The 12,059-nt window shown below is 37.2% G+C and overlaps 3 protein-coding genes across 5 annotated transcripts; 2 read left to right on the plus strand and 1 right to left on the minus strand.

Moving 5' to 3' along the window:
- Positions 1–910: 910 nt before the first annotated feature.
- Positions 911–5,640, plus strand: LOC107724451 (potassium/sodium hyperpolarization-activated cyclic nucleotide-gated channel 1-like). Of its 2 annotated transcripts, none has more exons than XM_016533389.1 (11): positions 911–1,240; positions 1,499–1,685; positions 1,762–1,866; positions 1,957–2,094; positions 2,229–2,390; positions 2,977–3,070; positions 3,182–3,309; positions 3,417–3,563; positions 3,685–3,922; positions 4,269–4,442; positions 4,801–5,640. In XM_016533389.1, the coding sequence occupies exons 1-10, from the start codon at positions 1,059–1,061 to the stop codon at positions 4,436–4,438; spliced, it is 1,551 nt and encodes a 516-aa protein (XP_016388875.1). In that variant the 5' UTR covers positions 911–1,058; the 3' UTR covers positions 4,439–4,442; positions 4,801–5,640. The 2 variants fall into 2 exon arrangements, with proteins under 2 accessions (XP_016388875.1, XP_016388877.1); XM_016533391.1 differs by having other exon boundaries at positions 4,872–5,640.
- An 828-nt stretch (positions 5,641–6,468) lies between these two features.
- ska3 (spindle and kinetochore associated complex subunit 3) lies at positions 6,469–10,101 on the plus strand. Of its 2 annotated transcripts, none has more exons than XM_016533393.1 (10): positions 6,469–6,575; positions 6,884–7,018; positions 7,113–7,174; positions 7,255–7,426; positions 7,599–8,022; positions 8,602–8,681; positions 8,904–9,094; positions 9,249–9,440; positions 9,582–9,785; positions 9,890–10,101. In XM_016533393.1, exons 1-10 carry the CDS (start codon positions 6,497–6,499, stop codon positions 9,911–9,913), a joined length of 1,563 nt encoding a protein of 520 aa, XP_016388879.1. In that variant the 5' UTR covers positions 6,469–6,496; the 3' UTR covers positions 9,914–10,101. The 2 variants fall into 2 exon arrangements, with proteins under 2 accessions (XP_016388879.1, XP_016388880.1); XM_016533394.1 differs by having other exon boundaries at positions 6,540–6,625.
- Positions 10,102–10,646: 545 nt separating this feature from the next.
- Positions 10,647–12,059, minus strand: LOC107724508 (histone deacetylase complex subunit SAP18-like). The gene is made up of 4 exons (XM_016533481.1): positions 11,906–12,059; positions 11,414–11,523; positions 11,216–11,338; positions 10,647–11,136 (listed from the first exon to the last, which is right to left on the minus strand). The coding sequence occupies exons 1-4, from the start codon at positions 11,975–11,977 to the stop codon at positions 10,980–10,982; spliced, it is 462 nt and encodes a 153-aa protein (XP_016388967.1). The 5' UTR covers positions 11,978–12,059; the 3' UTR covers positions 10,647–10,979.

Raw genomic sequence — 12,059 nt, forward strand, 5'->3', positions numbered from 1 at the left:
GATTAAATTGTTGCATGGAAGCATCATTTTAGTATTTTAACTAGACTAGAAGCTTCACAGACAAGCGTGTTAATAAAATCAGTGACTAGTCATGTTTTAATTAATTCAGTCACCCACTTGATAACTGAATGCAATGTGATATGTAGATTACAATGAATGAATGAATGCAATTTAGGTGTTTGTTGCCTTCTGAGAACATAAGATCAGTTACATGTTACATTACTGGAATACCACTTTGAAATTCAACACTCTATTGTGACTCTCATAAACATAGTCTGCCAATGCAACACAATACTGTATTCAGTTTACTGGAGATCTAGTGAGCTCCACCATTGTGATGTGCTAAGCTGCAGGTTCTGTTTTTGATGTAAACACATCTACAATGAAAACACAGACCAGTTTCACCAGCTGCACCTAAGAAACATAGGTTAAACTCTGATTTCTCCAAAATCGGCTTTGCCTGCAAAAATAGATACCTGTATTCTGTCTCTTTCTAAAATAGCTAAATTATCTGAGCACTCTTTTGTGTTCATTAGAAAGAATCTCTTTGTCATATCAGTACAGTCATTTACGCACAATAAGAGTGTAAGTAATTCTATCACCTCCCATTGTCAGCCTTTGGTCCGGTTCTATCAGAACCATCTGTCTAGTTCAGATGACAATGGTTGTGATATTCAAAACCACCTTGTGTCAAAGTCAAAGAACCGCCCCGCAGTCCAGATGAGCTGAGCTGAGCTGATGTGAGCGCGAGGCACTGAATAGTTGATGAGACAATAGTTAGTTTGACAGAGGGGAAAGAATGGAAAGTCTGGAACTTATCACTTTCTCCATTCTGGACCGAGGCAGAGCACTGTGATGGAAAATTACTCTGCTGGCTGTGCATGTGCACGCGTGAGAGAGAGAGAGAGAGAAAGCAAGAGAGCGAGCGTGAAGACGAAGAAGAAAAGTGGATTAAATGGTCAGCATAAAAGAAAGTCCAGAAATAAAGTTGTCAGAGAGGCACGGTGAGAGATGTTAGTGGTGCTTCGGTGATCACAGTGCTTAGTCAGGGCCTGGAAATGCAGCGTCTCACACCTGAGAATCACAGCCGCTTCCGTTTGAGCAAGTGGAAAAACCTACTGCTGCCGCAGCTGAACAGACGCTCGCTGTATGTGTACGGCAGTGAAGTGGCTGTGGAGAAGGAGTGCGTCAGACAGAAAGAGGGAGGTGTGTTGGTCATCCATCCCTTCAGTCGTTTAAGGTACTGTAATCTGTCTTGGTGTTTTTATTTAGTAGATAAAAAAAAAAATGTTTTACCTTATTTTATACCTTTTAATTAAAATAATAAACTAAATAAAATTAAAAATAGAAATGGAATACAACTGAAAAAAGTAAAAAAAATTAAATTAAAATATGTTATAAAATAAAATAGAAAAATACTAATGCATTTTGAAAAGGACTGTCATGCAGAAATGCCATCTTTTAAAAATTTGTCCAACTCATGTCCTTATTTATGCAGGAGTCATTACATCATGTGTATGGTGGCCATAACATTTCTCAATCTAATTGGCATTCCAATGGAGATTGCCTTTCTAGATGGCAACAGTGGCGTAGGTTGGGAGGGTTTTAATGTGTTCTCGGACACTCTGTTCCTGATTGACGTGGGGCTTAACTTTCGCATGGGGATCATTAATGAGGACAGTGAGGTAAGGATTAGCTCTAGACATCACAAATATCACATTGCTTAAACTTCTGCAATGAATCTTTCTGTATGTTACACAGGGAGCCATTCTGGATTTGAAAAGCATTCGACAACAGTATTTAAAAAGCTGGTTTATACCTGATATGGTGGCAGCATTCCCAGTTGGTTACATACTACTTATTGCGGTAATGTGCCTTTTTCTGCAAAATCTTTTGGCTGTATTGAAATTACAAAGCTCCAAATGGAAAAAATGTTTTGTGCCATTGTCATGATAGGACCTACAATACCACGGTGACTCTCCCTCATCCAGAGCCAGCAAAATGATGCGCATCTTGATGTTTGTGAGAATCCTCAGTCTTGTCCGCCTGTTGCGTGTGTCAAGGCTTGTTAGGTTTATTAATGAGGTGGAGAGAGTAAGTAATGAATTGCTTGAACGTGAAACTGTCCTTATCTTAATGAGACAACACTGACTATCAGTTTTGTCATCATTCAGAAAAATTCTTGGAATAATGCTTTTGATTTTTATATTGAATCTCTGCCCAAATAGGTTTCAAATGCCAACTTGGAGGTGGTGAGGGTGTTCCTAAGAATCTTGTCGTTATTTATGATGATTTTCCTGCTGTGCCACTGGAATGGCTGTATTCAATATTTTGTGCCTATGCTTGAGGAGTTTCCCTCAGACTGCTGGGTTAGAAGAGAGAATCTAATGGTAAGTGTGTGAGCAGCATATTCACATAAACAGCATTACCACATTTATGTCATTAAATTTGAAAACTGTACTTGCAAGGCCTGTAAATATAATGGAAATGAATAATATTTTATACAGTCATGAAAACTTTAATAGTAAATATATATATATATATTAGATATGCTCTAGAAGGTAGTCTGACATCTTACCTATATATTATTCTGAAGCTGAGCATTGTAACAATATTACAGCATTAATAATACTGAAATCCTCTTAGGTCATTTTCAGTCCTATTAATAACTGTGTGAGTCTTCTCTGTGATACTAAGTTTAACCTATTAGAATTAATTACACTTTTAGAAAAAAGGTCCAAAATGTACTCATATGTACCATATATGGACTAATGTACCTTTAAGGTAGCAATATGCACCCTTTAGGGGTCAATAAAATACAAAGTGTACCTTTTCAAAAGGTAGTGCCCTATTGACAACTTTTGTGCCTTTTCTCTGAGACTGTATTACAGAAAGTGTGTAATATTTGTTGTTTTATGGTTTTAATGTATAAAATATAGTATTAATGTCAATGCTTTGTCTTATGTAATTTGTCAGAATGCCACAGTGGGAGAGAAGTACTCTTTTGGAGTCTTTCGGGCCCTCTCTCATATGACTGCAATATCATACGGTTCCTCTGAAACACCCACAAGCAAGGAGTATACTTTTGATCAGCTGATTTAGCCAAATGTTAATTTTATACCACAACAATCACAATGCACAACTGATACTTCTTTTAATACCTGATTTTTGTTTTTTTTAGATGAGGTTGAGCTTTGGATTGTCATGACTAGCATTGTGTCTGGAGCCCTCATGTACACAGTGATGGTCGCCAACACTGCTGCAATGATGACTGGTGTGGACATAACAGCAAGAGCGTACAAGAACAAGGTGCAAGGAAAACAAATATATTGCTAAAACAGCATATTCAATTTTTTTGGGGGGGTGTCATTCACATTTTCTGTTTTCTGTTCCCTTGTGTGTTTGTTTTTACATAGATGAATCATATGGAAGATTATATGACTTTCCTGAAGCTTCCCAAAGCCCTTCGTATGCGCATCAACGACTTCTTTCAGGCTCGTTATGCAGGAAAATGGTATGATGAGAAGGATGTCCTGAAGTGGGTGTCTTCATCTCTCAGAGAGGTACTGCTCACTGTTGGAATAGATAGTCACAGAAACGATTATTTAAAAGATGTTTGGCTCTTGTTTTTAACAGTAATGCAGTATTTTTATAGTTTATTGATTGTTTGGATGGATTTGTTAGGAAATTCTGATGACCATGTGCTCGTCCCATGTGAGAAAAGTTCCCTTTTTCCGGAACTGTGATATAAACTTCATCAATGCCGTTCTTCTGGAGCTGCAGTATGAGGTGTACCAGGAGGGTGACATCATCATCCGCCAGAACACTCCTGGTGACCGCTTGTTCTTCATCGAGCATGGGCAGGTCCTTGTGGAGAATGAGTTTTTCCAGAGGGAACTGTGTGATGGAGACTGCTTTGGAGGTTTGACTCGAGTCACGTTGCTTTTTCAATGCAGTGTCTGTTTAGACTATGTGCAGTAGTCTGTGTTGTTTGTAATACAATTTATTAGTAAGCTGTGTTAAAGGGATAGTTCACCCAAAAATTCTGTCATTATTTACTCACCCTCAAGTTGTTTCAAACCTATTTGAGTTTCTTTCTTCTGTTGAACACAAAAGAAGATATTTTGAAGAATATGCGTAACACATCATTTGACGGTAGCCATTGACTTCCATAGTATGGAAAGATACAAATCAAGTCAATGACTGACAGAATTTTCATTTTTGGGTGAACTATCCCTTTAAATAATGTCTTTCCTTCCCTTTTCCAGAGTCATGTCTCCTAACAAAAGGAAGGCGTTTGGCCACAGTACAAGCTCTGACTGTCTGTCAGCTTTTTTCCTTGTCGGTGGACTCTTTTCATTCTGTTCTGAAGGACTATCCAGACATCAGGAGGGACCTGGAGACATTTCAACAGGATAAAGACATTTTGTTATGTTGAGAAAGTAAGTTTTAGTTCTATCCATGACACAGTTTGAAAGTATATCTTTTCAAGATTCTTTAATGAAGAATAGCCTTTTTTTTAAATAGAGATTTTGTTACATTCTAAATATTTTCTTCTTTACTTGCTAGTTATTTACTAGTACTTTTGAATTATAAATGTATACATTTATTTTTTTTAAATCTAACTTACCCCAAACTTTTGAATGGTAGTGTTTATTATATACACTTTAAAAGTTATGTTAGGTAAGATAGGAAAAAAATCTTTTTAAAAATATAACACACTACATAATAAGGATAATTAAGGATGCAAGAGCTTAAATCATTTTGATCTCGATTTTGCATCTCTATTTTAATTGGTAGATGGCTACACTTGCATCAAGCCCCTCCTGCAGCTTCCTAAGCATGCACTTTGCCTGCTTTTGATTTGCCAGCTTTGCTTTACTTGGATCTTCCTCTATATTGGCATAGATTTCCAGATGTGGTTTTGGAATATTCTGTTCCTGCTGGTGGATGTGGGCTTAAGTATTCCCTTTTCTACAGTGTATAACAAGCTGTCGGAAAATGGACTTTGTATAGCAAATAAGGTATGACTTGGCAACCGCATTGGAATGGGATTCCTCTGAGAATACTGATAGGATGATTTTAGACTGTTTGTAGGCCACCTTCTCCAGCTTCTCTACTCCCTCCTGGCCTCCGCTGCTATACTACTTTCCAAGTGCCCACAGGAGGATGCACAGCTCACAGATAAGCATAACCAGTCACAATGTCATGTTGTTAGGACCTCTGCCGCTTGCTCCTCTAGTAGGTTTCTGCTTGTCTGCACCTCCAGGGTCTGCCTCTTAGCGTCTTCCTCTGAAGTATCCAGAACAGCACCCACTGGTGACCTTCATTTTCCTGTAGAGGACATTCATTTTATCTGACCAGGTCTTCACTGTAGGTATCTATCAGAGAAGCCTTGTTTAAAACAGAAAATATGTTTAATGTTTTGGCCAATATGTTAGTGCTTTCAAATTCAATTTTACGTTAAATATGTCCCACAAAAGTCAGCCGATTATTTCCAGAAATCAGCACAGAGGATGTACAAATTCTGTCGGGGCCTAGGAAAAACTCACCATAATTTACATTTTAAAAATTTTATTTTGGGGGGAAAGGGTCAAATTTGCTGTTTCATAAAATGAGCCATAGGTTGTAGAGATAATTGTAGCTCTGTTTTAAAAAAGTCTAATGTTTATAAAAGTCACATTTTAAAAAGATGTTAATAAAAATATTCCTGAATAAACAGTGAAGTTTGCTCTTGTTTTTTCTTCTGAAAACTTTTTGTGAAGATCACGCAACGTTTTTTTTTTCTCTCAATACAAAAAAATGCACTGTTCTTCTTTATTTTCAAGGGTAATATGTGACCATGTTTAAATTAGGCCTGTACTGTAAATCAGTGTAAATCAACAGTGACAGGAGTTTGATAACAGTGTTTCCTCTTAGCTGTCTATGAGTTAATTCCCATTCTCTGTAGGCCTTCAAAGAGAAAGTTTCATTAGTCACATATGTTGATAAGATACTCTTGCAGATTTAGAGAAACAAATAGGCCAGTCAAAGTTTAGGGAAACTTAAACACTGTCTCTACTCTGTCATGGACATATAAAACATACATTAATAAAAAAAAAATTTCAAACGAGTTTTTAATGTTCAGTCCTTTAATTTGAACTCTATTTATCTTTTTTTAACTTTTGTATTTATTATTCAAGTTTTATTTCATTTGGTTAATAAAATCAGAAGGAAACGTAGCCTAACTTAATTGTTTGTATTTGGGTAATATTTTCAAAATTGTTTTAGACAGATTCTAAGGGTGAACATTGTCACTAAACACAGAGATCTGTTAAACACAAGGGCAAAATAAATAAATAAATAAATATGCTGAAACCAATTCTTTTTTCGGAATCTTGCAAGACATAAATGTTAACTGCTTCGAAAATTAGTACGGTCAAGGACTGGAAAACCACCGAGCACGAAATGACGGCACAGAACGACAAGTGGCAGTAATGAGCCAAACGGTGTTTGGATGTGCGTCAAGTCTAACGAGTCAGACAAAACGAACCCGGATGTGCCGCGAAATTTGAAAGAAGAGTTCAGAGATATTTGTATGTCGTTGTCTGAATTCTATTTATAAAATCACAGTAACTTTGTTAAGGTATTATGCGATTTTATGCTGAACTGAATGTGCTCAAGACAGTATCTTTATCGTTTTTGTTATTGTGATAATTCACTTGTTATTGTACACTTTCCATATACGTTAAGCTGGACAGTCCGAAACAGTTACAGTTGATTGTTTATATGGCTGTAGAAAAGAAGGATTACAAGTATTATGCTTGTATATTATTATGGTAATATCATATGTAATAATATAATAGATTTTCTTATTATTACTAATTACTTACTGTCATTTCAGCTTGTGAAACAGGAGGGACGTTGAGAATGAATCCTTCAGAGCGTTTCTTTGCAAAGCTGCGGAAACTGACTGTTTATCTGGAGACTGAAAGCAACAATCTCCTTCACGCAAGTCAGAACCCTCAAGACGATGATGGTAAGTTGCCAGGAAATATTTTAAAGTTACTAATAACATGATCAGGTCATAAGTATGCATCTGTTGACTGGTGTATGTGATCTGTGTTATTCAGAGGATGAAGAGAATGGGGCTCAAGCTCTGTACCAGCTGCACTCTGAAGTCAGAGCATTGAAGGTATGTGTATGTTTAGTTATGGTTCATGATTTCACTTTATTTTTAAATATGGGCTTCATTTAACACAAAATCATGTGCAGCGGGAAGTTCAAAATCAGGTGGCTACACATGATGCAGCAAGTACTGAACTGAGGAACTTTGTAAGAAGATGCTTGGTGCTGAAGCAGAGAACCACAGAAGACATTGACAGGCTGAAGAAACACTATGAGAAGTATGGCTACAGACCACGAACAGCAAGACAGGGAAATGCAGGTGAATGTTTATTACATTTGGGAATGTTAACGTCCTGCTGCTTCTGCTTGGCTTTTGTATTTATTGTCTCTAATTGAAGATTAAAATAGACTTAGTTTGTTTTAAGTGTAGGCTTTGCTAAGATTTATGCTTATTTCAGTGGAAATGTTTTTTTATTCGCTCACTATTCTAGAGATGAATGGTACAAAAGATGCAGAAAAGTTGGATGCAGCAGATGAAGATGAAGCGATGGGACAAGGGATTTGTGAAGAGGCTCAGGAGCCTGAGACACCAGAGAAGATGCAACCACCCGTTGACCAGCTGCGGACCCCAAAGCTCTCCGATTTTGGTCTGTCTGCACTCCAGTTCCAAAGAGTGCTTGGTGAAGCAGAGCCGCCCCACAGTGCCGCTCCTGTCCCAGCTGTGGCTCTGTCACCACCACCATTTGTCATGAACATGCATCCACCGCAGCCAAAGACGCCCAAGTGCTCTCTGCGTATGGAGGAGGATGCTCCGACCCCACGACTAGAGGACTTTGGCATCTCTGAGTACACCATGTGCTGGAACAATGACTTTACCATGGATTTGTTCAACAAGAAACCACCAAAGACCAGCAGGTATGCCGCTTACTATGTCTGGGTGTGAATATCACATCACAAGGATGCTTTGCTTCAGAAAAGACTAAATATGCCACTTTCCAAACATGCTTTGAATTTTTTTAATTAACAAAATTTAGTCTAATAAGATAAATTTAATGCTGCTGCTTACACAAAACAGTAAGATACTTTACTACTGACATTCTGTACTTATTTTTGAAAGTGAAGTTATATATTATTTGAAATGTAATCTAACAGATCTCCACATGAAAAGACTTTTACACTCACCAAGACTGCATTTATTTGATCAAAGATACAGTGAAAACAGTAATGTTGTGAATTTAGTTGAATTTAATTTATTAATTTATTCCTGTTTATGGCAAAGCTGAATTTTCAGCATGCATTATTCTGGTCTAGTGTCACATGATCGTTCAGAAATCATTCTAATATACTGTTTTGGTGCTCAAGAAACATTTCTTCTTCAGAACTTTTGTAACATTATAAATGTTTTACTGTCAATTTAATGCATGCTTGCCGATTAATTTTTATTTTTTATGTATATATATTTAGCACATAATATGTGTGTTGGGTCTTTCACAGTGAAAGAACAGAGAATGGTCAGAAACCCTCTCATGTTTTCCCCACTTTGTCTTCTGGGCCTAACAAAGGTGTTGCCAACGGTAAATAATATCGACAGTTGTTTTCTTAATATTATAAATAGTTATCAACCTGTTTGGAGTTTTAAATAATTGTTTCTTAACAGTATAACATTTAGTTCCTGTAACCCTGAATGTGTGGTTACATTTGTGCGTTAACGATGTGTTACAAAAAATGCATTCTTGTTTTTTTTCTTCTCCAAGCTTCCCTTTTTTGATTTGCATTGTTGTGTTTAAATATTCCAGAGAGTCTGGAATCCCCAGAGCCTCCTGTGTTTTGCACCCCAGGATTTAAGATTGAGAAACACCGCGTCCCATCCTCTCCACCACTGAAAGGAAAGAATGACCTTGATTCTCCTCCTCACCCTAATAACTGCCCTTCTACACCAGAGCTCCCTGCATTTGAAACTCCTTTTGTCAGCAAGCTTATAAAAAAGGTATGATGCGCTCCTTAACTCATTACTTTAGTTACTAACATGTAAAAATCTACCACAATAGACATGACTAGTATTACATTAAACCATAATCACATATAATAGCATTTAAAATGTGTAATGGTTTCTCTCATTCACTGCAATTACTGTTTCAAAGGACGACAGGCAGGAAGAAAGCGATAGACACAGGGCATCACAGGAGGGCAGCTTTCCCCTAGCAGATCTCTCAAACACAAACAGAGCTCCTTCATTTGATGCTCCAGAGATGCCAAAACTGCTACGTTATGAGGATGAGGCCATACCTGAGATGCCGTCTCTGCAGTCCCTTTTTGGGAGTTCTCTTGCTTTCGTAAGTAATCATATTTTGATCTTTTAATCATTCAAATTGTATTATACCCTAGATTTGATGCTAAGCCTTATAAAAGAATTGGTGTATAGTTTCATTTATTGAGATGCACTTTACATTTGCCCTTCCTTTAACTCTGAATAGAAAAATGCATCTAGTGATGCTTCTGGGATGAAGATGGGGGCAGATCACGTGTTAGACCTGAAGCAGACACCTGTCACAATGCATGAAAACGGCTCCAACCAGGATTGGTGCCTTGCAACGCCAAAAGTCAGAATGAAGTTCCCTGCAGAGCCATGCACACCAGAGATGCCCGATATAAGTTCAGTCACTCAGGATATTTTAAAAGTGAGTCACTACCTTGTAATGCTGAAATGGCAATATTGCAAATATTGACTTATGCCAAAGAAAGAAAATAATAGAAGATAATGTTTTTTCTTTTTCTTTTTTAGCTTGTGGCTCAGTGCAAGTCTTAAGCATTTACTACTGAATCTGAGATGATGACCATGAAGCCTGGCTTTCAAAAAGTGGAACCAAGAGGAGAACAGCAGACTGTAGTCATAAAGTGATTCTATTGAATTATATTTGATTGTAAGAGCAAACACTTTTAAGGACACTTTAAACCATTTGAAAATAATACTTAATAAAGAGAATTAATAAAACAATGCCATTGATGGTTATGCAAATGGTACTGATTACACAAATGAGTTTGAAAAATTGAGACTAAATTAAGATGACTGAAGAATTACACAAATACTATATACACACACAGTATCTCACAGAAGTGAGTACACCCCTCACATTTTTGTAAATATTTTATTATATCTTTTCATGTGACAACACTGAAGAAATGACACTTTGATACAATGTAAAGTAGTGAGTGTACAGCTTGTATAACAGTGTATTTGGACATTTTCACTTTGGGGTGTACTCACTTTTGTGGCCAGTGGTTTAGACATTAATGGCTGTGTGTTGAGTTATTTTGAGGGGACAGCAAATTTACACTGTTATACAAGCTGTACACTCACTACTTTACATTGTAGCAAAGTGTCATTTCTTCAGTGTTGTCACATGAAAAGATATAATAAAATATTTACAAAAATGTGAGGGGTGTACTCACTTCTGTGAGATACTAATATATATATATATATATAGACTGGATTCATTTAAGTCAAAAAGTCAGTTTATACATGTTTACACGAGACAAGATACTTAAAAAAAAAAAACATTTATTCAACATTTTATGGGAATCATGGTAACAGGACTAAAACTAAAAAGGTAGACCTGGTATAAAACCCCATGAAGAACAAAATATATGAAAAAGAATATCTATATAACCTCCAATCCTCAAGATATGCCCTATCCTACTGCTGGAGATCAACCTTCCTGCAGAGTTTAGTTCTGGCTTAAACATCGAACCAGCTAATCAAACCTAATTGAGGTTTGCCTGAAAAACAGGCAGGGTTTGAACTAAACTCTACAGGAAAGCAGATTTCCAGACAGACATTCACCCTATTTGTTTAAATGCAGGCAAGTCTCGTTTTAGTAGGGTCTCATGCGTCCTAGGAGAGGTGGTGCACGGTTTGGCGGAGTGATTGCGATGTCAAGGTAATCTCCGATCTGAAAGCGTTGAGACTGAAGCGTCATGGAGTCATCTGCACCTTTGCGTCCCGAAACCGTATTGCCAATCTCTTTAACCCTACAACAAAACCAGATGGGTTATTCAAAACAAATCGAAACCAGCCAAGCTAGAACAAAAAGCCTTCTGTATAGATTACCTGTAGATTTGTCGTTTAGGGTCTGGGTATACTATTGCAAACCCAAAATGTGTGCCTTTCTTTCGAGCTTCCGGATAAACTTCCTTCACCAGGCTTGTCAGTTCCTTCAAAGTAGCATCCATCCTGTAACCAATGCAGATACAATTCAGGATCATACAGTTTATTTCATTTTTAATTCAATGCAAAGTTTATACCTACCAGGTATAAATCTGAAGCTCGCTAGATGGTACATTCCCCCGGGCAAACTCGTCCATGCGATGATGCCTTCCATTGTTGGTGGTGAACACTCTGAGAAGAAGAGGGCATGTCTGTGGGAAACATGCAGAATTTAATAACAGTCTCCCTCGAAACACGGGCAAATATGTACACGTCTTCAATATTGATATTGCAGAGAATGTGAAATGCGTGCGCTGTATGCGTCCTCTATATAACGTTATCAGAGATTTAGATTAATATATTCTACACTAGACGTTTTTAATATTTTAATTATATGCTGCAAACTTACATTAATAATTTACGATTTGTATTCTATGTTGCAACTAAACATTTTATTACCATATAATTGTAGTATAATAAGCTGTATACTTACATTTTTACTAGTTACATTTGCAAATTAGCTTAGCATTGTAAGAAGCGTCGTTTGTGCACGACTATTTAAGCAAATGAAGGACAAAAGTAACGAAAAACAACCTTCTCTCTGTCCACTGGCTTTTCTGGCTCTTTTTTGATTTCCTCTTGTGTGACCCTTGATTCTACAGCCATTTTAATCCAATATTGTTAGAAAACAAGTGATGAATCGCTGTTCACAACGCCTGTTAATGAGCGATCGCGGCGCGGTGAGATG

This window comes from Sinocyclocheilus rhinocerous, unplaced genomic scaffold (assembly GCF_001515625.1).
Source record: "Sinocyclocheilus rhinocerous isolate Xijiao unplaced genomic scaffold, SAMN03320098_v1.1 scaffold64, whole genome shotgun sequence".
Taxonomy (NCBI): domain Eukaryota; kingdom Metazoa; phylum Chordata; class Actinopteri; order Cypriniformes; family Cyprinidae; genus Sinocyclocheilus; species Sinocyclocheilus rhinocerous.